Source organism: Neophocaena asiaeorientalis, unplaced genomic scaffold (assembly GCF_003031525.2).
Source record: "Neophocaena asiaeorientalis asiaeorientalis breed wild unplaced genomic scaffold, Neophocaena_asiaeorientalis_V1.1 scaffold122, whole genome shotgun sequence".
Lineage (NCBI taxonomy): Eukaryota > Metazoa > Chordata > Mammalia > Artiodactyla > Phocoenidae > Neophocaena > Neophocaena asiaeorientalis.
The window spans coordinates 907,135-933,322 of NW_020172725.1; the positions used below are offsets into that span (position 1 = coordinate 907,135).

At 40.8% G+C, this 26,188-nt stretch overlaps 1 protein-coding gene across 6 annotated transcripts in view; it reads right to left on the reverse strand.

Moving 5' to 3' along the window:
• Positions 1–631: 631 nt before the first annotated feature.
• The window catches only part of SEMA6D (semaphorin 6D), a 54,936-nt gene continuing 29,379 nt past the window's right edge, over positions 632–26,188 (reverse strand). The window contains exons 1-20 of one of the 6 annotated variants that reach the window (XM_024740275.1): positions 19,013–20,386; positions 18,175–18,230; positions 15,053–15,211; positions 14,542–14,653; positions 13,930–13,990; positions 13,758–13,820; positions 13,548–13,649; positions 13,223–13,313; positions 12,443–12,562; positions 11,668–11,756; positions 10,747–10,964; positions 10,516–10,647; positions 10,034–10,189; positions 9,769–9,942; positions 8,846–8,986; positions 8,673–8,750; positions 8,130–8,191; positions 7,714–7,770; positions 6,060–6,227; positions 632–4,331 (exon numbers count right to left, since the gene is read on the reverse strand). In XM_024740275.1, coding sequence (XP_024596043.1) covers positions 3,043–4,331; positions 6,060–6,227; positions 7,714–7,770; positions 8,130–8,191; positions 8,673–8,750; positions 8,846–8,986; positions 9,769–9,942; positions 10,034–10,189; positions 10,516–10,647; positions 10,747–10,964; positions 11,668–11,756; positions 12,443–12,562; positions 13,223–13,313; positions 13,548–13,649; positions 13,758–13,820; positions 13,930–13,990; positions 14,542–14,653; positions 15,053–15,161 — 3,222 coding nt within the window. In that variant the 5' untranslated portion in view covers positions 15,162–15,211; positions 18,175–18,230; positions 19,013–20,386 and the 3' untranslated portion in view covers positions 632–3,042. Of the gene's footprint in view, positions 4,332–6,059; positions 6,228–7,713; positions 7,771–8,129; positions 8,192–8,672; positions 8,751–8,845; positions 8,987–9,768; positions 9,943–10,033; positions 10,190–10,515; positions 10,648–10,746; positions 10,965–11,667; positions 11,757–12,442; positions 12,563–13,222; positions 13,314–13,547; positions 13,650–13,757; positions 13,821–13,929; positions 13,991–14,541; positions 14,654–15,052; positions 15,212–18,174; positions 18,231–19,012; positions 20,387–26,188 lie in introns of those variants that run through there. The other 5 variants (XM_024740276.1, XM_024740274.1, XM_024740277.1 and 2 more) reach the window with 5 other exon arrangements.

A 26,188-nucleotide genomic window follows, 5' to 3' on the forward strand; every position in this document is an offset into this window, starting at 1 on the left:
ATGAAAGAGAATACAATGCTCAAGAAGCCCAGGGAGAAGCAAGGCTGAAGATACATTTCCCTTAATTGTCTCTTCCTTCATTCGTCTAAGCCCAATGACAGCAGCCACTAACTCATGCCACGCTAAGGAAAGAACTAAGCGGAATCATTACTTTACCTCCCATTTCCATATGTGAGGAACGTTATCTCTTACTACATTCTGATTCAATTGAAACAATGGAATTGAGAAATGCCCTATACCAAATAGCAAGCAATGTTCACAGGAACCTGATTTACCAGCTATAATTTTAAACTAAAATATTAAAAATTTCACAGGAGAACACACATCATGAATGTTAAAAATGCCTGTTGAACTAGCGATACGTGGACAAGGTGAGCCACTGGGATGTTGGCCTGAAGCATTTGACTGTTGCTGTGGTACAGTTCATCTGGTTTTCTGAATTATACGTTTTTCAGGGGCTCTGCCCAGCCTTCCAAGATGAGAATGGTGGGGTAACCACGACCTGACGGCAAGTATTCCAGGTAAGAATATTTTGGTATATTTTAAAAGAAGCTCTCAAGGATGTTGACTGACTTAAAAATATTTTAAAAACACGATACCTTCCAGACCTCTTCAACATTAAGAGGCAGGATATAATGATTTGTATATTTTATTTTGACTTTACATGCGGTGTTAAAAACCCAAAGTACATATTATTTACACATCCACAATACAAGTTTACAAGATATCTATACATGTTAAAGTACTCTATAAAACAGTATAGAGCCACTTCACTTTAGGGTTACTTTTTATGCCGTACCATTAAAAAAGATACAATCTGTGTTTACCTTTGCACAAATGGATAAAGCATTTTAAAATTAAATTAACAGGATACAGACTAGATCTTATGTTAGAAATTTCAACATAAATACTGATAGAACTCACATTACAAACTACAAGGCAGCACGATGTTAAAATGTTATCCGGGTTCACATAGAGTTACTGTTCCACTTTCTGCACGCTGGGATTAATATCGGTAAGGTGAATTCGAACAGGTTTGTCAGCGATGGACTGGAGTGTTTATCGTTGGTTGGTTTAATTTATTATCAATCTGTAATACTTTCGTTTCAAAGCTGAAGTGTTTCAAGAACAGAAGTTTTAGCTTTTGAGCTTCCAGAGACCTCAGGGAATTGTGTTCTTTATTAAACAATATTCTCAAAGGAAAAGAATGACTGCATCCGTATTCTACATTCTGCATCAAAATGCTCTGGTCTTCTGCAACCCATCTCCCCCAGGTAATAGATATCATCACGGGAAAACAGTTGAACTGATTTGTCTGACCTTGATACTTTCTAGATGAGGTTCAATAAACCGTGGTGTGCAGCCTATTGACCGAATCGTCATCAGGGTTGCACATAATCAACTCTAAGTGGCTTCTGCAAAACTACAAATAAATGACTCTGTATGGTTTCCGCAGGTGTCACATTACCCAGGAAACCTCATTTGACTTCACATTATCACTGTTTCATCCTTAAGAAAGTAGGAGTGGAATGTGTATCATGGCAAAGGATGTAATGCAGCTATTTGGATAGATTGTTTTACAATTGACTGTTCTAGACTGTTAGGATTTTTTAAAAGTCTTTTCAGGTGCTGGTTGAAAAACATTTACAACTGGCACTCAGTAAATGATGTGCTATACTGAAAACACTTGACATATTTGAGTACTTCTATCATTCCCATGAATAAGGCACAAAATGCACAGATTTAGGTAAACTCACATGTAATATGTACAGTATACTGTCATTACCTGCATGACTTAGGAGAAAATTCTCACATCACACAACATAGACAACATGATTGCACCACTGTTAGGTTTTCACAGACTGTTTCTGCTAAGCCAATTACAACCCTCTCACATCCCCTTCTTTTGTCTTCTGTTGTGTGTGTGTGTGTGTGTGTGTGTTTGTTTGTTTTACCTTGGGGTTAGGGGGAATTAAAAGAAGGGGAATTTTACTACATGGGAGAAACCAAACACAATCAAGATAAAACCTCATTAGTGTGTCCAAGGTTGAGTAGAGTGATTCCGGCTCGTATTCACAGTGGACAGGTGAATTTTACTACTGAATACTGGTGGATAAATCAAGGATACCTCTTATCATCTCCATCTCCTTAAGCTGGCAAGACTGTTATAGAAGTTTTAGTGAATAGCAGCACAAAATTACTTAGAACTCTTACATTCTGGCATTGGGTAACACGTAAGTCAAGTTAATCATTTTGACTGTCAAAATCAGCCTCGGTTTTACTTCTTTCTCAAAGCTGAACCCAATGGACTGCTGTGGGAAGAAGTTATTGTCTCTTGTTCAGTAATGTGCGATGTAAATAACTCCATAGCACTAAAAGATGCAATGGGCACCTAAACAAATCCTAGTGGGGACAGAACACACACACACACACACACACACACACACACTTACACGCACACACACATGCACACGCAACACAGTTCCTTGGTGGCATGAAAAAAAATGCCACACATAAAAAAATGCTACAGTTTGGGTCAAAGACTGAATTTTTAGCAAATTGTTTGGTAATCTACAACTTCTTTTCTTTGAGACATTACCATCGTTTTTTGACATTTGTGCAAGAGGCAAGGTGAATGCATACATATTAAAATGTTCACATTTAATGGGAAGACCACACAGAATGGCAGTCTAAGTTGAACCCATTTTCAAGTATTTACTCACAGACAGATTCTTCTGAGCACTGTATCAGCTCCTTATACTGGTTACAGGTAGCCCCTCGGAGCCACATATCTCTTTAGTTTCAAACAAAAGAAATGGAATGACCAGCACCTTCCTTTGTTTTCAGACAAGTACACAGAAGCCTTTGCTGCAGTAGCTACGTATGGCAAGTTCTGATGTTGCCAAAGTTAGGAAGAGTTTCTTTGGCCACTTGGTTCTCTTAAAATACAAGCGAGTCTCTTGTCTTAATGTACCCTTACAACATCATCCTCTCAACAACACGGACAGGATAAAGCCACGTGGGGAAGAGCACACTTGAGGCCTAGTAAGTGTATTTGTTCAGTGGTCTGACAGATGTGGTTTGGGGAACAAATGAAGGCTTTGGTGGTACATCAGGTTTTAATGACGGTGTCCTCTTTAGTCCCGTCCTGGGAAGGGTGCCATTACTGGTGTAGCTGCTCTGTCTGGAGAGGGAAGGCTGCAGATGAACACTCACTGGTGTTCCCTGAATATAGTCCACCTTCGCCCCTGCGGGGGTGGGCATGTAGCCCCCACGGTTCATACTAGGCTGTCTAGATAACAAAACACCATTTGGTGAACTTACGTTTTTAGGCATAGCAGATATAGAGTGCCTCTGGGAGGAATTTTTATGATAACCCCTCTGTCTTTCCAGAGAAGTCATTGGGACGCCAGGAGTGGTGGGGACGTCCACTCGCTTGGTTGGGCTATTTCTGGGGAGAGTCGAGGGAGGAGAGTAGAGTGATGCCTCGCGATGAGGGACCTTGGGCGGGACCTCAGACATAGGTCCCACGGGATCCAGCATTAGGGTCTGGTGGGCCACTTGGATGTCTCCCATGATGGCTTTGGGGTTACTGTTTGGGTCATTTAGATGCTTCAGGAGATCGTTGAGGGTGTTTCTGGAATCCACAGAACGCCGGTGATCCCTTTTACTGGATGACTTTGTAAGAGGGTGGTCAATGTTTTGAAGTTTCTTTTCAGCTTTGTGAGCATTGGAGTTTGAGAAAGATGTGTTGTAGTCATGGGTAGCATTAGGAAGGACAATGGCACTGGGGATATGTCCATGACTTAGTGGGGAATGCGGTGGAGGACTAGAAGGAAAGAACTGGGGGGCTTCCTTCCTTGAAGCCCCGTGGCCGTGGGCCTTGTCTGAGTGGCTCTTCATGGCCTGCAGGGTCTTCTGGTGAAGCACAGGTGTAGACTCAGGTGTCGGGAGAGCAGCCAGCTCGGGAGGTTGGCCTCGATGGTCCATGACCATGGATTTCGTATCTCCATTGGGTGGCAGCTCTTTCCGACTGGTCAGCAGGTTACTATACAATTTGGGAGAATCTATATTCTGTTGATATTCCTTGACTGGGCTGTCAAAGAGACCATTCAGCTTGGCAAAACTTCCACTGGAGTCTGTGCACGACTGGGCAGATTCTGCATCTTTATGGATCTTTCTGTTTCTCCGAACAAACATGTCACGGTAGCAGTATACTGCCACACCTGCAATGAATGCACCCAAGACAAAAGCCGCAAAGACACAGGTGATGAGGACATTCATGTGGACCATCTGGTTGGACTCTCCAGATTGGACTTCCCATCGTACACCTGCAACAGACACACAGGAGAAGAGTCTGAGTGAGGAGCTTCTTTAAAACAGTATTAGCCAGCAAGTGGCTGCCACTGAACCAACACTACCTTCACATGGTCCATATGCTTAGCTTGGAGGGTGAGGTGGGCTCCAAAATTCCATATTTTTTCCTTTAATCCCAATAGGATCCCCAGAGACATTTATGATCGCTACAAATACCAGGATAACTCTAATCTTCCACTGATCTGTATTTGTCTTTTCCCCTCCAGCCCCTCTTAAATAGTTGTTACATAACATTCAAAATTTTAAGGGTTTCTACCTAAAAATTAGAGCTAGAAGGTATATATTTTCTAAGTGGCCCATTTTAAACTCATAAACTGTTTTTTTCTCATGATTTTCTCTTAATTCATAAATCAGGATTAAAGGGCAGCTACTGGGATTAGGGAAATGTATGAATTGGTATAAATATATATTTTGCTAAAATAATTATGCTAATGCAATTATGCTATCTTAATTAGAATGAAAGTATATAGTTCGTTCACAAACTAAAAGCATCTGCTTGGTCACTGTTAGCTACAAATACAGCCTCTCATGTTTACTTTGTTTTTTTTTTTTTCATTCCGTCTTGGAGTGAAGCACTCTTGAATTGCCTGCTATGAAAGAAATCCAGACAGTCTAAGGAAATATACTATGTTAAGTAATATTATCCAATTGTCTTAAGATATTTAAGAAATATTTAAATTAGACTAGAAATAGAAGAGTGAATTAGTTTATAATTATTGGGATTTTTAATGCAACCACAGACATCTAGACATGTTAGTTTAAGAGGTATCCAAGTCTGTTACATGCTACAAGCACAGCTATCCCAGAGTAAGGTAAGTCAGAGTGATTTGAAGATTCTGTTGCTCTAGGTTAGTACTAAGGCCTTTGAACATTAGTTGTTTTTAACCAATGTTGAGGGCTATGGAATTCAGTGGCATTGTGAAAGACAAAGAAAGAAACGTAGAGAGAAATGGAATTACTAAAGAAAATAAAAGAGGAAGAATGATTATAAAATTGTTTACAATGAAAACAAATAAAACCAAAATCAATAGATGTAAATCATAAATGACAATGCACTGCTATAAAAACTGATTGGAAACCTGATAACCACAGTTTAGTAAGCACTAAAGAATAGATTTTTTCCCCAGCGTGATCCGTCTAACAAGGTAACTCAGCAGACAGCTCTTTGATAAATGCTTCTATTATGGGCTGAAAATGATAGTTACGGACGAGCACTCTGTTAGGTTTCAGTGCTTGTGGCATTCAAACAACTTCGCGCCTCCCGTACTTTTCAGATTGCGTTGTAAATTGCAGCTAAACAAAAGTCTGGGAAAGGCTCCTCAACAAAACATCCGATATCAGGATATTTGCAATTAATGAGTTTTGCTTTTGGATATCGCTGGGGTGACCCTCGGAATTCTCTGATACCCAGCAGAGTGTAGCTTTTTCAGACAGAAGCCAACACGGATTAGATTGTCGGAGTGGCTGTTTTACCAACTCCTTCTTCAACAGCTTTCCACCTCTTTCATCCGCTAAGGAATGCACACTCCACATAACCACAGAAAACCGGTGTGAGTGTGGCCAGCGGCGGCGATGGTAACAACAGAGGCAGCTCCGTCCGGCTTCACCTCCACACGTTCCTCAGAGATATTAGGAATCAGGTTTCCACTCAGTGAGAGATGAGTTCCCTGGTGAGGCCTTACCCTTTGGGATACCTGAATAAGGATCAGTAAAATCAGAAGTGTTTGGGTCATCTTGAACTACAAATTTCCGGGAGCTGGTCAGTTTAGGTCTCCAGGTATCAATCACTTTAGGTGTAATTTCTGGGATACTTGCCATTGTGGTAACAGAAGATGAAGATACCTCCATGTCTGTGGTGGCAAACAGATTTTTATTAACATGGGTAGTGACAGCGGATGGCTTCTGACTGGTCTGTTGTATTTTCAAGTAAAGTTTAAGCAAATTTTATGAGAAAGCCTGTTCTAGGATTTCATAAAAACACATCCAAGGAGATTATACCAAATCCTTTTCTTGCAAGGGAAAAATATAAGCTAAAAATGAACAATAAAGACATATTAAGCAGATTTCCAACTTGAAGACACTGAAAATACTCCTCTACGAAGCCTCTACGGTGATGAATGACACTCATGGAAAAGGTACGATGAATCCCAAACACTAATTGCTAGTTTCTCATCCTTTTGTGAGACAACATCCCTTGTTTTGTGTATATTTGTTTAAAGCATTTTCATAGATGGTTGGAAACTGTATTGCCTTCACTGGGGAACCTACAGTGTAACGTCATCAGAACACACCTGATTAGGTCTGCATAAACACTTGATTTTAGACCTGACAAAGAGGCTGTCCTGCTTTACCACAGACATCTCGTCTATCTGTAGATTACTGACTGCACTGAGGGCTCACCATCCATGGTAAAGCACTGAAGCAGGGATGAACCTTGTCCGTGCCTTCCAAAGTGCCCGGGGAGTTTCTTCCAAAGAGTTAGCAGCAACTCATGCAAAAGAAATGGCATTCACAAGCTGAATAAGGATGTTCTGATACACAAGATCTTCCATCCTTTTCTCCCCTCTGAGGAATGAAACTGCTGGTAAGTTTTAGAACCAGCAACAGGATCGGGAGTAACTTAACCTCTTTGTGTGTCTATTACTGATTTCTGCCAAGTAGATTTTCCCTCAAAATGTAAGCATATGATCTTAGGTCAAACCCCTGGAGACCCCAATTCAGACTGGTGCAACGGTCACAGATGAAGACTCCAAAACGGATGCAGACAAGAGGGGCACAGGGAGCCTAGCGAACATCTTAATACATCAGAAACCAGCTTCATTCGATGGGAACCTTTTTCACACCTCTGAGACCACAACATTCAAAGGTTTCTAGGATCACCACAAACCATTCAGAAAAGATCTCTCAAATTTATAAATACACATTTTGGGGAAATGTGTATTTGTTTACTAGGTCTTAGGAAAGGTGAGGAGAGAAGGGGTAAATAATGAAATTCTGCCATCCATTGAATATAGATGACCAGAGGGAACATTCACAATGCACAGGGGTGAGAGAGAAGAAAGCTTGGGTGGACGGGCGTGCAGCTGGAATGCAGCCTATGTTAATCCATTGGATTTTTCTTAAAGGATGTGCCTTGGTCAATGATGGGCTGTTAACATGCTACACAGGGTGAAGTGCTGAATAAGAAAAAGTCTTTCGGACCATCAGGGGGGTTATGAGTCAAAGCAGAAAAATGAAGGGCTGCCAAACTGTGCAAAAGGAAGGGAGAAGGGGCTGAAAATGCTGAACTGAAGGAAAGAAAAGGTTGTTAATTCAAAAAAATGAAAAAAAACTAACCAGATGTTGGACCGCCAAATATTTTGTAATCTGGTGTAGTTGAAGTAGGCAAAATTTCTAAAAGAATTAAAGGAACAAGTAATCAGTAAAAAGTAACCAAAAGAAAGCAAAAATTTACGAATTCCAATTAACTCAAAAAGTCAAAAGAAAGGACTATAAATTAAAAGAGTAACCTACTGCTTAGACTACCTTTCTCTAGATTTCCTACAAGATTGTAAATCGTGAAGGAAAAAAAAAAAGTAAGATTCTTCTCTAATGTATCCCCATGACCAAACAGCTCAGCTTTTGTGAAGTTTAAATTAAATGCTAGGTGGCATGTGTCCTGAGTCATTATAAAAGGCTGATTGTAAAATAATGTTCACGTGCAAATGTGGTCAAAAAGAAGCACCGGGAGGGAAAGGAAGATTCGGTCTTACCATGGCAGTCCCCTAGATGGGCTGTGTTGCCATATTCCGTGTCCTGTTCAAATCCTCCAGCGCTGTGGTTATGGAAAGCAAAGAAGTCTTCAGTTAACAGCCTTCATAGGAACACAAGTGACAACCAGAGCAGAACCAAGAACACAGATGGATTAGTAAGAATGAGCAGACAGAAAAAAAAAAAAAAGGACATTTCAACATAGCTTGCTAAAATGAGTATTTCTATTAAACATTTGGTAACTAGAATGTTTAAGAGAGCAGAAGAGAATTGGTTCTTTCTCTCCATCCATTTCCCGTAGGTATTTCACTGTCTACAATCTCCTTTCCCTCTCACAGCTCCAGATTTTCTTTTTTTTCCTTCTCCCGTACAAAACAAACAAACAAAAAACAAAAACAGATAAAAGGAAAGAAAGAAAGAAAAGTAAAGCGAAAAAGAAAAGTAGTGTTATTGGAAGTTTTCTAAAATTTCTAGCTTTAGAGTCCCTGGAGAAGATAGAAGCACATCTGGAGAAGATCTCAGCTAATGTGACAAAGTATACTTACAGCATCCCTGGGGTCACTTGACCACAGGCCCCTGGGCTTAACCAGCCACAGTACGGGTCTCGAGATGCAATACAAGACCTGTATAAAACCAAACAGAACGTAAATTGAATTTTCTCATCATCAAAGGTAATGATGCTGTAAGACCCGGGATAAGGAAAGAAACATCAGCCTACTTTTTACACGATGCATAACGCTCACAGCGACTGAGGGGGATGCGGATAACACAGCTAGAGAACGCCACGTATAAAGCATGATGAACTTTATCCAACTGGAGTGAGATGACCCTTCTGTCCTCCTCATTCTCAGCATTGCACCTAGATTGTGGGAGACATTTTGAAGACAGACGTTTAGTAAGTCAAAAGCTACAGGAACTACACGAGGCAAGTGAGGCTTGGTTTTTGCACTTATTGAGAGCTGGGGAGGCGTTAAGGAATACTCTCAGTAGCAAACCAGGCAAGCACGTAGTTTAGGAAGTAATAATGATGTGATTCATCTTCTACTGCTCTGCATGGCTGGTTTAATTTCAGGCTGGACAAAGGGTTTTTTAAAGATTGGCTTCCCGTTCTGATGATCGAAGGGAATTGCATTTGTGAACAGCATGTTAGACTATAGGGAAGAAAAAGGATAATGTTTCAATGCATTTAAATCTTCCTGTGCTAGACATTTCTGGATCTCTCCTTAGTCTTCTTTGCTCCATTTCTCTCATCTATTTCTTGTTTGTTTTAATGGTCCACATAATTTTTTATACCAGTGGTTAGAAGAATTATGGTGTACTCTGTGTGTGTGTTTGCAATCAGCTGTCTGCTCCATGTAGCATCCTGAAATATATCTTCAAGGTAAGAGGGTGGTGGTAAAATATTCTCATTCTCCATAGGTGACAAACAAGGGCTGAATTATTTTTAAACTCATCACTGTCTACCCTCCAAGCCCTAGCGGACTCAGGAAAACAACAAACCCGGGTTTCATTTCAGTGAGGAAAAAAACAAAACAAAACACTGATATGCCAAACCACTGCTAATTTAGAGGGCTGGAAGGAAATGACTAGGTGAAACACACACTGGAAGTACTAGAAAGTGTTCTCGTATAATATACCTACTTTGCATGGTTGTACGCTTCAATCTCTTCCAGTAACACGCTGTCATTCAAAGAGAAAGGACTGGTTTTTGCCAAAACTTTAAGTACCATGCCAGCTTCCGAGCCAACGAAGATGACTGTGTAGTTCTGGTGGGGTCCCGCAGAATGGTCAACGGCGATGGCCGTCAGTCTGTACCTGCCGGAGGAGGGGAGCCAGGTCAGGGGGGCGGCCAACAGGAAGGGAAGCCACTGGATGGGAGAGGGCCCGTGTTTCTGCACAGTCTTACCTGATCCGAGTCTTTGTGAACCAGGGCTCGTCGGCAATGGGTGGGACGGCAGAGTCCATCAGGGGGTGGGATTTAATGAACGACAGGGTTTCATCCGGGAAATCGATGGAGGTTTTATAAGCTTCGGCAAGCCCATGCTTTGCACAACAGCCAGGCCTGAAAGGAACATAGTGTGTTTGGTCCCCCCTCACAATTTGTATCTAGGGATTAAGTGTCCATTGTGGAAGACACTTAATCAAGGTCAAGAGAGAAAGGAGAGTGAACCAAACCAGAGGAGCGATGCTATTTCCCTGAACTCTGGGGACTCTCCATATTCAGGCTCTCAGAGTCATATTCACTGACTTTCTGTCTGTAGCGCTGCACAGGGACCCTTCCTGGAGTGGGAGGTTGGACCAGCTGCTCTCTGAGGATGGATGCTTCCCGTGACCAGAGGGTTTTGTCAAAGACAAAAATCCTCTCCGTTTTTTTTTTTTTTTTCTTACCTTGGCTTCGGTACTTTGTCTTCAGGGACTGCTGTCCAAACAGAATCTGGAGTTTTCTGTTCTTTAAACCGTCCTCTGAATACTTTTTCAATGTCATCCATGCTAAATGCACAGACTGCAGAACCAGGAATGCTGAAAAAGAGGAATGGTATCAGGAGACAATGGGCCTGTTCTCGGTTCCCACAAGTGAGATGCGGAAGGCCTTTTGAAGTGCCAGGGATCTGTTCTCACCTGTTGAGCTGTGTGGTAAACACCCCGACCACAGTGGGGACGCCATTGATTTGTATTATGTCTGTGACAGACTGCAGAACATCAAAGTAGAAAAAGGAATCTCCGGGGACAGAACAGTTAAGACGAGCCTTCAGAAATGAAGTCCAGTGTTTCTCCAGGACCCGCTGGGAGCCACCCATGTCGTTTTTACATATGCGGGCCACACGGGAATATACAGCCTGCCCACGGGACAAAAACAAAGCGACGGGGTTATGAGCACGTTGGAAGAACGGGAAAAAAAGCTGCCAGATAAGGGAGGGATGAAACATGCTAAAGATACATGTGGTTCAAAAGACTCCGGCAGCCTTCTCCCTAGGGATCTGTATAGTAAGAATGTCAACTAGATTTATCTGTGAGAAAAAAGGGCCATTTTCCTGCTCTGCCAAACAAGCTCCATAAGAAGTGAGCTATCAAACGGCCCGGCTGAATGGAAACCACTCCCATGCTCTGTTCTCATATTGTTAACAAAATGCACCATTCTTAAAGCTGGCATAGAACGGGCCGCAATGTTTTAGAATCATATGGGCTTGTACTGAAGTATTCAACAGTGAACAGGGGCCCTTACTTTCCATCCTGCCTTTTGACGCTGAGAAAGAATAGCTATCAATAGATTCTAAAGAGTTAAAGAAGCATCCATAGCTCAAGGGAGCCTGCAGAACATTCTCTGTAGTAACAGAAAAAAAAAAAAAAAGAAATCTCAAGGCCCAAGGCTGCTGTTCCCACTCTGGCCATTGTGCAGGCATTCCACAGCAATTATTCTCAGGATAAGCAACTCACCTCTCTGCACTTGGCCCTAAATGCTTTGAGTGCTGGAAAATATGCAAAGACTTTACCAAAGTGGGCTCAATTCCATGCAGTATGAGTGCACAGTCATATACTTGCCTTGCCTAAATTATTATGTTCTACAGCAATTTCTCGAAAGAAGAAATAGACATAGTTTCCATATTCTATGGCGTGAAGAAAGTGTGGCTCTGAAAGAGAAATTGAAAACAAACTGGTTCCTAAAGGATAATTCAATTAGTATCAGACCCTGACTGCCAGGCATGACTGACAGATGTCACATTGCTACATTCAAGCCAAGGAGAACTCTGATATGCCAGCGAGTCTGTGGAGTCCCAGTATGGGTGTGTTGAAGCTTCAGGGAACCCGGAGTCTTTAATGTTAGCTAATGGACTAGAAAAAGCCTACAGGGAAATGAACTACAACAAAGGTCTTTGTTTCAACAGATTTATTCATTAACCTGTAGTTAACTAGGGAAGGAAACTTCTTAAGTTGAAAATAAAAAATCTTGATTTCTAGACTCCAAAGATCAAAATAACTCTGCAGATACGAACTACTGATTCCCAGGGTTAACTTTCCAGGGTAGGTAGATGGAAGTGGGCAAGGATTATCACATGCATTTAGAGTTAGGCAAATGGCACACAGAATTGAGATCTTTTTTTTGAGGTCACTTAGGATAAAAATCTACTTTCCTGACGTGGCTACTGGTCTCCTCATCCCCCATTAATGCTCCCGTTCACAACCAAGGCAGCTTGTTCTTGGCTCTAAATAAACCATATAAAGTCATGCACTGAATTTCCTGATGCCCAGGTCTCCTGTTCCCACTCGGCCATGGTACTTCCCTTGGTGATCTCCCAAACCCATTCTTCAAAGATACCTTTGATCCACTTGGAATCATATTTTATAGTACGAAGGGCAGATCCATCGCCCATGCTTCGATAAATAACGGCATCACTGGCCAGGAAGTCAGCCACTGTGGCAGAATACAGCTTCCCATCTGAAACCAAAGTTATAAATTAGATAAAATAGCCATAATTATCCTAAGTGTGTTATCTTATATAGTGTATTATAGCCTTTGGAGTGATTTCACCTACATTATTGCTACATATACAAATAAATCTAAACCCGATGCTCATAATCAACCTGTGACAGCTTGACCCACGGGATCATCTAAGTTTACAGATGAGGGATTGAAGCATCAAAAAGTTAGGCAACTTATTCAGGATCACTGGCCTAGTTAACAACAGAGCCAAGTGTCAGAATACTTATAATATGCTCACTTTTAATTCCTCTTTTTTGAAAACTTGTTCGTAGCTTTTAGTCTTTTTTTTTTTTTTGTGGTATGCGGGCCTCTCACTGTTGTGGCCTCTCCCGTTTCAGAGCACAGGCTCTGGATGCGTAGGCTCAGCGGCCATGGCTCACGGGCCTAGCCGCTCCGTGGCACGTGGGATCTTCCCGGACCGGGGCACGAACCCGTGTCCCCTGCATCGGCAGGCGGACTCCCAACCACTGCGCCACCAGGGAAGCCCAGCTTTTAGTCTTTGAAACACCTGTGTCAAGGTAGCTATCCTAGTTATGAGCTTTTTTCTTCCTTTAAATTCCTCTTGCACCTTCAATGTCATTAATCATTTATATTCATTACACTAAAGAATCTTACCGGCGAAAAGGGCAACATTGGTTTGTCTGGCATCAAATGGGCACCTTGCCAAGCCACTAATTTCTTCCCCATCATACTCTAAGGTATTCAACTACAAAAGAAAAATAAATAGCTAGTGTCATATCTGTTCAATGTACATGTTTGAAGGCAATACTGCTTTATTTGCACTGAAATTCTACGGGAAGAATTCTGTCTTTATTCCTCCACAGCATTAGAGATAAAACAAATTACTGGGTCTATAGGAGAAAGGATTTGACGCTAACAACATTCCCGTAAAGGAAGAAAAGTTGATTTAAAAAAAGCACATTGTATAAAATATACTTACCCTATAGTATCTACACATGGGATTAAAAGCATTGGTGCCACAAACAAAAACCATCTCATCGTTTCTCGGAACAAATACTTTAATAAAGTTGTGGCATTCATCCTAAAGAAAGTAACAATTACATTAACATTAGACATTCCATATGCTTACACTGTGGGCTCAAACCCCCACAGAGACTCAATCTAGTAGGCAGTTGTTTGTTTCACTTACTTTATGCTTGCCTTTCATAGCACAGTTTTCTCGATCCTGTTGTCTTGACCGCCATGTCAGTTTCTGTAACAATCAAGCAAACCAAAGTTCAATATTTTAAATATTGAGGGGAGAGGGACATTAACCAAGTTCTGAGAGAGTGCAAATAAATATGCCAACTACACTTGCTCACCTTGTTTGGTATTACTTCTGTTTTGGGGATTTCATTTAAGTTTACCGTATAAACTTGATCCCTGTTGGAAACAAGGCAGTAAGTCATATCATGTGAATACATAAAAGCGTTAAGCTGATTCTTATTTTATTTTTACAGATCTGCTTTTATTGCGTTTTGGAGATCACTTGGATTTTCTCTGTCTCCAAGAAAGTCAACAAAGAGTGTTTTTTCATTAGTGAGTTGCTTTTATACATCACTGTGGTTAGGGAGCAAAGAAAGCTCTTCAGGCATGGGTCAAACTGCTACTTGGTGTTAGCACAGACATACTTCTAATATTTGCTTGAATAATTCCAAGTTAAAAAAAGATTAAAGAATGATTTTTTTCTCCTGCTGCTTTAGGAATAAAGAATGGTGCATAATTTCTTGATGGCAGTAATAAAATAAGACTGCGAAAGGTTTTTGCTATATTTTGTTCCTGGTACACAGCATTGACTCTTCCGGGTGAATATTTTTGGCTACTTGCAATTTTTGATCACAATACATATTAGTTTTTCATGAACTAGACACATTAATGCAAGCACCACAAGAGAAAAGAATTTTAATCTAATAAACCAACGAGAGGAAAATTACCTGCCAGCAATATAAAGTGTGTCTCGAATTTTCAACATCAGCTGAAAGTCCAGCCTATGCTGTGATTCATTGCCTGAAGGGCGTCCTCTAAAAACCGGATATTGCCTTGAATCTGCAAGTAAAAATGGGCTAAACCATCAGTCAGGATTACGGAGCTGAAGAATCGATATACAGCATTGATTAGCTGTATATACTAGTTGTAAAAGGGTTTTAACTAAATTCCCCTCTTAAGGTCTTGAATATGAACGAATAAAGGACAGTGAATGTCAGCAAATGGTCTTTTTCTTTTAACTGAAAACATATAACCTATATATGGGCTGCTTTAGAAAAGCACCTAACTAAACTGTCCCATTTTCTCCAGACACTAGGAAATGATTGTGGATAAATTAGTATGTAAAACATTATAAAGACATAAAACTCTCTCTCTTTTTCTAAAGATGAATATGCTTAGAAAATCAAAACCGAAAAAGCTTCCTTCTTAGAAAAGGAGAATGTTCTTTAGATCACTTACAGTGATAGTCAACAGTATTAAGGGGTTCATCGTCTTCAGGAAAGCTGACTGCTCTCAGCTGGGAAATCATCAGAAGCAGCATGTAGGCACAAAGCAGGAAGAACCTCATGGTGGGCCAAGATGAAATCAGAGCAGCCCCTCCTCAGAAATCCCACTTAGCTACGGGAAAACAGAAATAGTTTGGAAAGACCTCTATGCTGTGATGAAACTGTTTTGTCATTTGCAATCAGCTCAATTTTCACCACCAGCTCTCCAATGCCCCCCCTCCCATCAGAAAGATGGCAGTGGTGGAGGAGGTATCTCTGAAAACACAGGCCAAAGATGGAATCATGCCAAGTCTGATTAAAGCATCTGGTGAGCATATTGAAATTTTAGGCCAATTTGCAAGAGTTTTTGAGGTAACTACATATGTTATCACAGCAAAATCACCAGAACCACAAACAGAAATGCTGGTTGCTGATAAGAAGATGGGCAAAGTTGGGATTAGAATTTTAATTAAACTCCAGTCTGCTTCCCTTCCCCCATCCCTGAAATAAATCCAGTACAGCTCGTCTCTACCCCCTCCCCACTAAGATGCCCAAGCTGCCTCGAGAGTATCCAAGGAGCTATCAGTCCTGTTGCCCCTCACAGCCCCTTGAGGCCTGCCAAATTCCCAGCATTATTTAAGCCCTACCCCTAAATTCTTAAGTAGAACAGTTCCCTAAGCTTAGAAAGAACAACATGAAAGTAATGACATGAATGACCTTGAATCAGGGTGAAAGAGAATTAAAAGAAATGAAATGATTTCAGGATCAATCAATCAGAGAGGGGCCGGGATGCAGCAGCACAGCTGACACCAGATGACTGGGGAAGCCTATATTTTTACATAAAACCATTTGGACACAAACCAATACCCTAAGTATGCCTGTCCTCTTAGCTTTATTAAGCTTTAGAGCCATACAGGGCCTTAGGGACCATCTAGTTCAACCCCCTCATTTTTCAGATAAGAAAACTAAGACCTGGAAAAATTAAGGGACTCGCTGGATTTCATGGAGCTATTTAGGGCAAGATCAGAGTCCAGACTCACATCACCTGAGTCCCCATCCAGGCCTTTTTCATCAAATTAGATAATGAAATTAAATGGCTGGGTTTTTTTTTTCTTAGAAAATATAGCACTGCAAAAAAATCTTTGGTGGGGGGGTAATGAATACACTCTAATATCTTTACTGAAGGGATGTTTCACAGGTGTAAGCATATGTTAAATTTTAACAAGTTGTACAATTACACATGTGCGGTATATTGTATGTCAGTATCTCAACAAAGCTTATAGTGTTAATTGTACAATATTAACTGCAAAAATCTTTAAGTGTTATTAATTTATCAGAAAAATAAATTAAGGCCCTACTGGGCCAATGGGTATTTTTGCGAAACTGTAAAATCTCTGCTTCGCAACAATTATCGCTCCTTCTTCAACAGAAACTGTCACTTAGAGCTACTATACTGAACAGTAAAACATTTAGCTTTAGCCTCAATCTCATATATCTAAGAACTTTAGGTGTGATCATGAGAATCACTTCAAATTCTGGGGGAGTACAGCCACTCAACTAAGTACTCCCCATGCCTCTTTCATCTTAAGGTCAAAAACACAGATGTACACACATGCATTCTATACAACACTCTCAGTATTTGTCTTTCTAACTAGAGTAGAAGCCAAGTATGTATATGTGGAATGTAGAATCCTAGTTTTTCAAAAAGAGAGAAAACTATTGCAATACGATTTTTCTCAATGGACAACTAATCCAGCGGTAAGTTAACACGCTTAAAATACTATATCGCTTATATGTGGAATCTAAAAAAATGGTACAAATGAACCTATTTACAAAACAGAAATAGAGTCACAGATATAGAAAACAAACTTATGGTTACCAAGGGGGAAGGGGGACTAAATTGGGGATTGGGATTGACATATACACACTATATACATACTATAAAATAGATAACTAATAAGAACCTACTGTATAGGACAGGAAACTCTACTCAGTACTCTAATGACTTACGTAGGAATAGAATCTAAAAAAGAGTGGCTATATGTTTATGTATATGTATAACTGATTCACCTTGCTGTACAGCAGAAACTAACACAACATTGTAAATCAACTATACTCCAATAAAAATTAATTAAAAAATAAAAATAAAGATGCCCTGCAAAAAAGCCTGGAGGACTGGGCCCTGCGGCAGCCCTATACTCTAGTTGAAAGAGTGTGGACTTTGGTGGCAATGGGACTGGGGCTTGAATGGAACTCCACCACTTACCAGCTAATCGACCTGGGAAAGGTTCTTTGATCTCTCTTAGCATTAATTTCTATAAGAACTAAAAGCTTGGCACCTACAGCTTCTGAGCAAAGTTAATCTTCCTTGCCCACTTCCTACAGGACACCATGGATATGACCAAGTTGACCTTAACAATATGAGCAAAGTCTGGGGAAAAGATATCCTAAAATATTAAAGCTATTTGGCCAGTTTTTTTCCCCACAAGTGGGTAGTTAGTTTAAAATACGAAACCACTGTCCTTAGAATAAATTTTACAACTTGAGCCTATTTATCAAACCTAGAGAAAAAGTAAAAAGCAATCACCAACAATCCTACCATCTCAACCCAACAACCGTAATGATTTCGTTCTAATCTTCTCGCCACACACACATATTTTCAATCATGACAAAATGACCTCTTTCAATCTACCATTTTTCCTGAAGCAGCACCTTCCTGTCTTGCTTTTCCACAGTGTTTTTCCATTTGTAAAGACCCTAAAGAAGATGTAGTATATATACATATACCACATATATATGTATACAATGGAATATTACTCAGCCATAAAAAAGAATGAAATAATGCCATTTGCAGCAACACGGATGGACCTAGAGATTATCGTTAAGTCAGACAGAGAAAAACAAATATCATATGATATTGCTTATATGCGAAAGCTATAAGAAAAAGATACAAGTGAACTTATTTACAAAACAGAAACAGACCCACAGACATAGAGAACAAATTTATGGTTACCAAATGGGAAAGGGGGGGGTAAATTAGGAGTTTGGGATTAACATATACACACTACTATATATAAATAAACAACAAGGACCTACCATATAGCAGAGGGAAGCATACTCAATATTTTGTAATAATCTATAAAGGAAAAGATCTGAAAAGGAATATATATATATATGTATAAGTGAATCACTTTGCTGTTCACCCGAAACTAACACAATATTTGTAAATCAACTATACTTTAATAATAAGAATAAAAAAAGACCCTAGACATTGAAGCAGTGTAAAAATATGAAATGTTGTCCTAGGAATTAAAGTCTGCTATTACATCAATCCCAAACTGGATGTTTCTGCTGGGTATCAGAGGAAAAAACCAGAAACACCAATGAATCCTAAAGAAACACAGAAATATCTGCATGAACCCAAGAAGGTAGTTCTGTGAATCTTTCTCCACTAGGACAGGTAACTGAATGGTTCACATTATGTGGGCAGAGCTTCCATGCCCCCGACAGCAAGGCGGGGAGGGGCCCTCACCAGGAAGAGTGTCTTTCACAGCTGTGATTCCAGCATTGAGACTGAGGGTGGAATCACTGCTGACTCACTGGCAAGCACCAAGCTGCTGGCTGAGCCATCATTTCCTGTAACTCATTCATCTGACACTGCAGAAAGCAATTTCTCCCTATACCCCACCCCTCACCAATCTCATCCTCCAAAAATAAAACCCCACCACTAATTACTTCCTGTCCCTGCATAAAGCTTTATTTAAAAAATTACTTTCAGATTTGCCACAGAACTTATAAATGGAAGCATTTAATGTAAAAACATATATCAAAGCAAAGCTGAGTAGGGGAGGTAAGAATCTGGAAATACCCAAGAAAAATGTACCAGGAAGGAGATTTATTTGCATGTAAACCCCTCAGACTACTTTGTTCTCACCTTATTTAAGGAAGTATCCCAGGATTCCAGGGCTCGGTGAAATCATCAAACCAGTTATGTGGAATGAAGGCAAGACATGAGGCAGGACAAAATGTTGGAAAAGAACCTAGACCTTGAGGTTAGAAAGATCTGAGTACAAACTTGCTTGTGCCATTTACTTCCTGGCTCTGGAACCTTGTTTAAGGTGAATTAAACCCTTTAAACCTCAGTTTCCTCATGTGTAAAATAGGAATAATTACCTTTACTACCTCATAGGTTCTTCTGGGGATTAAATGAGATAATCTATACAAAACGTCTAACACAGAACCTGGCCTATAATAAATCTCTAGTAAATCTTATTGAATATTATCATGACTATTATTGTTAGATCTTATTGTGCAAAAGGGCCAAAAAAAAAAAAAAGAAATATGTTTACTCTTTCATTTTGTACAGCTATTTATTTACAACTGTTTATGTATATCATCATAACAATAATAGAGGTAGTCTTAGAGGATAAGGTACAGCTTCATAGACATTGATGCCTCCAAGAAGGAGGAGGGAACCACCTTCCTTACGTGTAAGCTTATAGTAAAGAACATACCTATATGAGGTTATTCCTTTCAGTGAGAGAGCAGGGAATCTGAGTAAGTATATTTTGGATTTTTTTTTATATGGGCTTCCCCCGTACATTCTTGATTTTAAACCTAAATATAATGAGGATAGCTCTTAAAAGGAGTTCAGAGCTGCCAAGATAGCCAGGGTTTGAGTGACAGAGACTATAATGTTTTACACAAAATGCTCAACATTCAAGCAGCAATTACTAGACATTCCAAGAACTAAGATTAAGAGAGAAAAAAGACAATAGAAAATAGGACCACAGGTAACCCAGGTATTAGAATTCTCAGATATAGTTTAAAAAAGTAACTATGTTTATTTTGTCCAAGAAAAAAAGATGACAAGATGAAGAATTTCACCAGATACCTAGAATCTATTAAAAAAGAATTAAATATAAATTCTACATCTAAAAAGCACAGAACTAAAGCTTAATAGATGTGTTTAGCAACATATTTCTTACAGCTGAAGAAAAGATTAGTGAACTGAAAGACAGGTTACTAGAAAATACCACACAGAAACATGGACAGCAAAAAGGTTGGAAAAAACAGACCAGAGAGTAAGAGACACACAGGATCTTGTGAAAAGATGTCACATATGGGAGTTCCTGAGAGTGAGCAGAGAGAGAAAAATGGACAGAAACAATAACTGACAAGATAATGGCTGAAAAACTGATGAAGGACCATAAGGCACTCATTAAAGGAGCTCTAAGAACTTCTAAATACAAAGAGAAAACACACTTAAATATATCATAGTCAAGATGCTAAAAATAAAAATTTTTTAAACGTTAAAAGCTAATATAGTTTACCTTCAAAGAAGCAGGAGTACTGACGGATGACTTATCAATAGAAATGATGGAATTCAGTAGACCACAGAATGACATTTTTAAAGTGCTGAAAGAAATTACATTTCAAGCCTAGAATTCTATAATCGTGAAAATATTCTTCAAAAATGAAGCAAGATGAGATGTTTAAGATAAGAAAAAACTGAGAGATTTATTGTTAGCAGGCCCAAACTAAAAGAAATACTGAAAGGAAGTTCTTTAAGCAAGAGAATTTATAGGGTTGGTTAATACAAGTTCTTTTTATGGTTACAGAATAGTGGCCAAATTTGAAATTAATGAATCCCAGATAGAGAAATTGATCTATCGTCTGTCTCTCTTAAAGCTATATTAGTTCAAAGGAAATGAGAATTCAGAAATGCAGTATGCCTACTTAATTTTCTCCCCAGTCCAAAGAACCCAGAAAGAACCATGCTGATTTTAAAACCCTGGCTCTCTTCTGGAAATGCTACTTCTCAAAGAGGAGCTGTTTAGACTCTCATACTCTCCCTACACCTCAGGATCTGACAGTGGAGTTGCTTCTGCCCAGTTTCCCAGTATTTCTTCTAGACTTTGGGCCTCCATCCTTTAACAATAAAATCCTGTGCTTACTTGAGGTTCTGCCCCTCCTTTCTTTTAGCTGATAACTTCCCGGTCACTTTCTCTAAGAAAAACATTTCAAAGACTTTAGCAGTCCTGGTCCATGGTTCCACTCTTGGACTTATCAGCTGTAGCTTCTTCACCTCAAAAATCATGAAGTCAAGCACTGCATGACTTGATCCCCAACTTCTGTCCCTCTAGCTTGTTTGACTGCTTTCACCAGACTACTCTTCCTTCTCATCAGGGCCTTCAGTCTACTAACTGCTCTCCTTTCTTCTCCTAACTTCTAATCCATTATTCATCCCCAGTCTTGTCATACCACTTTATCCATGTTATACGGAATATTCGGTAGTCAACCACTTCAATAATACTTTTGCCTGTACTCTAGACTCCCTCATCCCTTGTTACTGTGTCAGACTTTCTTGCAAAGTTTCTACCTAGGATGAACACAGCCTTCTGCACCTTCCCCAGAGCAGCTGAGCTGCTGTAGGGAAGACAACCACAGTCTGCGGCAATTTGGTATGTACTAATGTCACAGAATTCCTGACCACCAACTACAACTCACACTATAAAACTGTGGGGATCCTATGTTTCTCTACTAGATTTGCCCACACCCCAAATCAGTAGGTTTAAACTTTCCCCATTCACCTCAAGGCCCTCATCTCTTCTCCCTCCTCACAGCTACTTCACGTAGAAAATAAAGCCATAAGTTAGGAACTTCCTCAATCCTTCCCCCTTCCCATTACCAAGAACATCAACCTATATGCTTCGTCATGAAGTTTTTCCTCCCTCTCTCCTGTTTTAAGAGGGTTTCACTCCCCAAGTCCCCTCCATGTGCTTTAAACCCAACCCCTTCTGTTTTTCCTGGAACAGAAAAAAAACATGGATTATATTCTTCTCTTCCGGCACGTTCTATAAATTTTTATTGCTTAAATATTATCCATCAGCACTTAAATTTGCCCACATCCCTCTCATCTCAAAAACAAAAAAGGTGAAAAAGCTGCTCCGGTCACCCCAGATCCTTCTCTAGTCACCGCCTATCTCTTTCTTTCCATTCGCAGACACTGACAAAAAGTTTTTCATTTTCATTGTTGTCATCTCCTCACCTCCCACTCAGTCTTCTACTGCCTCTGTTCTAGCTCCTCTTTCAATAAGGTCTTTTACTAAAAACACTGATGACCCCCAGGTAGCTCAATGCAATGGATACTTCCCAGTCCCATCTCATGTAATCCCTCAGTAGCTTTAGACGCAGTTGACTGTCCACAGCTTTTTAAAGCCTTGACTTTTACCACATTCTTCTGACCTTTTCCTTACTTTTCTGTCTGCCCCTTGTTTGTCTCCCATTCATTCTGTAGATGCAACGAGAATGAGCTTTTCAGAATATAAACCCCATCATAGAATCTCATAATCCTTCAGGAACTTCCTATTACTCTTAGGAGAAAGTCCAGATCTTTGCGATGAGGCTTTAAGGCAGTTCCTGTTCTGAGTCCTGGCTCCCTCTCCAGCCTTATCTTGAGTCTCTCTCCCTCTTTACTCATGCTTCTACCACCCTGGCTATGGTTCTGGCCTTGGAATGTGTCATATGCTATCTACTTCCACCAAGCCTTTGCTCCTCCTTTCCCTCTGGATGGCCCTTCTTGCCTCCCATCCTTGGCCTTGTTAAGTCCTCCTGTAGTTCTTCAGAGCCCGAAGAAGAGTCAGTCCCTTGGGACAAGCAGGTCTCACAGTTGTCAATACTTGATACAACTGCGAATAAACTGTAAATGAAGGAAGAAACAAAAGAACTAGTCATGTGTCCTGAAAACTACCAGCTCTGCTAAATCTCTCAGGGCGAGATTAGCATTTTGGATTCCTGTCTGATTCAGCTTTACTTAATACTGTTAAACAAAACAACAAACAATAACAACAGAGAGCAGCAGACCCAGGGAGGATGAGTACCCTAGGTTCTGCTCCCAAATAGCATTCATTCTTTTATTTGAGTGTGCCGTGAACTACAGGAGAGAAGCGGGGTGGGCCTGGAGCTGCAGCAAAGGGCACCATTCACTCCACAGTCTATGAAATTCCAGGGGGCACTGTTTACACTGCAGTCCATGAGAAGGACGGCCCATGGAGTTACAGGAGTTATAGGTCTACGGCCTGACGGCCCCACATGACAAAACGGAAATGGAGCAATGGGTTTAAGTAGATTGAAAAAGAACAAAGAGAAGGAAGTTAATTGCTATTCCTTGGAACCTTACCAACACACGGAGGGTTGTCATTGAAGGTCAACTACAAAAGAGAAGTTTATGTTTATAGAGCATTCACGTTTCTAGATACTAGGCAGTGCGTTCTGTGGAGGGCTATGGATTTCAATCTATACTCAACATCAGTATTTAATGAGAATGGTGTGACAACCAGGCTGACAGCAGAACCTCCGGAGTATAAGAATGTGAGAGGAAGAGATGATGATACAGATTCCAGAAGACCTCTTAGCAGAGTTGGGGCAGGGTACTCTGGGCACTTCTCAGCAGTGTGGGTAGCTACTTACATCCAGGCTCACCAAGTGATTCTTGACTGATGGGAGTCTCTTGGGAGAGCATCAGCTCTCTCATTTAAGGAAGCTCTACTGTCACCCCCACTGCCACCATCCCCACCTTGGCCCGATCCTCTCCTGCACAAGGGCTTGGGGACCAGGGCACCATGTATGAACAAATATATCCTCCCTGACCCTGGGCCAGGAAGAGGTTTCTGAAAGGCCCTCGACTTTGAGACCCTTCCTCCCTCTGGGAACTTGGGTGCCCAGGTGAGAGGAAGAGGCTTCCTGCACTGTTCTGTTAACGACACTTTCACAACTTAAAACATTGCCCTCTGGCATGTTGAGGAAATGACAAAGCAGCTCTCACCAGAAGCTGAAAGGATGTACATTCTGATGGAGCAGGGAACAGTCAGTCTGGAGGATTGGGAACCTGGAAGCATAAGGAATGTCAGGGCTGCTTCTCCCACTGACACCGGCAGCAGGAGAGGAAGGGACCAGGCACCAGTAGACCTGGGGTCATGGACTTTCTATGTGACCATGGACAGGAAACCTCACATTTTGGGCTTGAGTTTCTTCATGTAATAAAAGGGAGATAAAAAGAAGATGTGGTACATATATACAATGGAATATTACTCAGCCATAAAAAGAAACGAAATTGAGTTATTTGTAGTGAGGCGGATGGAACTAGAGTCTGTCATACAGAGTGAAGTAAGTCAGAAAGAGAAAGACAAATACCGTATGCTAACACATATATATGGAATTTAAGAAAAAAAAATGTCATGAAGAACCTAGGGGTAAGACAGGAATACAGACACAGACCTACTAGAGAATGGACTTGAGGATATGGGGAGGGGGAAGGGGAAGCTGTGACAAAGCGAGAGAGAGGCATGGACATATGTACACTACCAAACGTAAGATAGATAGCTAGTGGGAAGCAGCCGCATAGCACAGGGAGATCAGCTTGGTGCTTTGTGACCACCTAGAGGGGTGGGATAGGGAGGGTGGGAGGGAGGGAGACGCAAGAGGGAAGAGATATGGAAACATATATATATGTATAACTGGTTCACCTTGTTATAAAGTAGAAACTAACACACCATTGTAAAGCAACTATACTCCAATAAAGATGTAAAAAAAAAAAAGAAATAGTCTATTAAAAAAATAAAATAAAAGGGAGATAAATTGAAAGTGTAGGAGTACTTTTTCTCAGAGTCCATGAGCTCCTTCTGAGGGCTGGAGGGCAGAATCCAACTTCCCTGCCTGCTCAGATAAACATCCTGGTGTAATACCCACCACTCCCACATTCTTTCCCCTCCACATTACCAGCATCTCAAGTGGCTCTCATCACAAACAGTATCTCCCTGATTCTGAGGCTGCCTCCTTTATCTCCCTGTCTCTCACCCCTCCCCCAGCCAAACTGCTTTGAAGAGAAGTCTCAGCCTACTGTCTCCATTTCCTCACATTTTATTCAATTTTTAACTCACTTCAGTCTAACTTCAACTCTTGCCCATCAATCACCTTACGGTCAAATCCAACTCAGTCCTCTTTTTTTTTTTGGTCGTGCCTCACAGCAGCAGGCGGGATCTTAATTCCCCGACCAGGGATCGAACCCATGCCCCCGTGCAGTGGAAGTGTGGCGTCCTAACCACTGGACGGCCAGGGAATTCCCTCAATCCTCATTTTAAGTCTCCTTTCATCTCCCTGAAGTATTCAGTCATGGTGGTCCCTCCTTCAGATCTTGAAGCTCTACTTTTGGCTTTCATAGTTATCTCCTCACCTCTCCAGCTACTCCTTGTCGGCAACCTTCCCAAACTTGTCTGAACATGCCCACCCTTAGATGTGGTTCTTCATGGTTCTGTTCAGGCTCTTTGAAGATTCACCCACATTACACACACCTTCTTCACTACCACTGATTAATTGATGAATCCTCACTCCACATGCCCGGCAGAGATCATACGTCTCTGCTCCAGATCCAGCTTGCAACTCTCTTGCTAGCTATTTCGGCTCATAAAATATAGGCAACTTAAATTTGGAAGGTGCAAATCTGAACTTCAGATACTCTGTCTTGACTTGTACTCCTGCTAAATTCCCTACAGAGGGCAGGCTCTGAGCTCCAAGTGCTTGGGTTCAAATTCATGCACTATCACTTACCAGCCATGTGACCCTGGGCCTGTCACTTCACCTCTCAAAGTCTCAAGTTTTCACGCATAAAATGAAGATAATTTAAGCACTAATATTACAATGATTCCACAAAGCCACCAGAATAATCTTTTCAAAGCACAAATAGCATCATGTTACTTCCTTGTCTAAAAACAATTTTATGGTTCCCGAAGGCCTCTATGATAAGGTCCAAATTTATTTCCAGGATTTACAAGGTCCTCCACAATTTGATTCTTGCCAGCTTCTCTGTTTCAGCTACTAATGTGTCCCAATCTTCATCCCAAAGCAGTGTCTTCTACACATACTATTCTCTCTCAAAAGCCCTTCCTGGAAATTGTCTATTTATCAGATCAAAATGTCCCTGGCCTTTGCCCCTTTCCCATTCTTCCAACTACCCCAAATCCTGCTCCCCTGGGTGCTCTGTTCCCCTCAGGATGACTCATCATACCATGACACTGTGTAAAACTTCTATTACAGAACTCACCGCCTCATC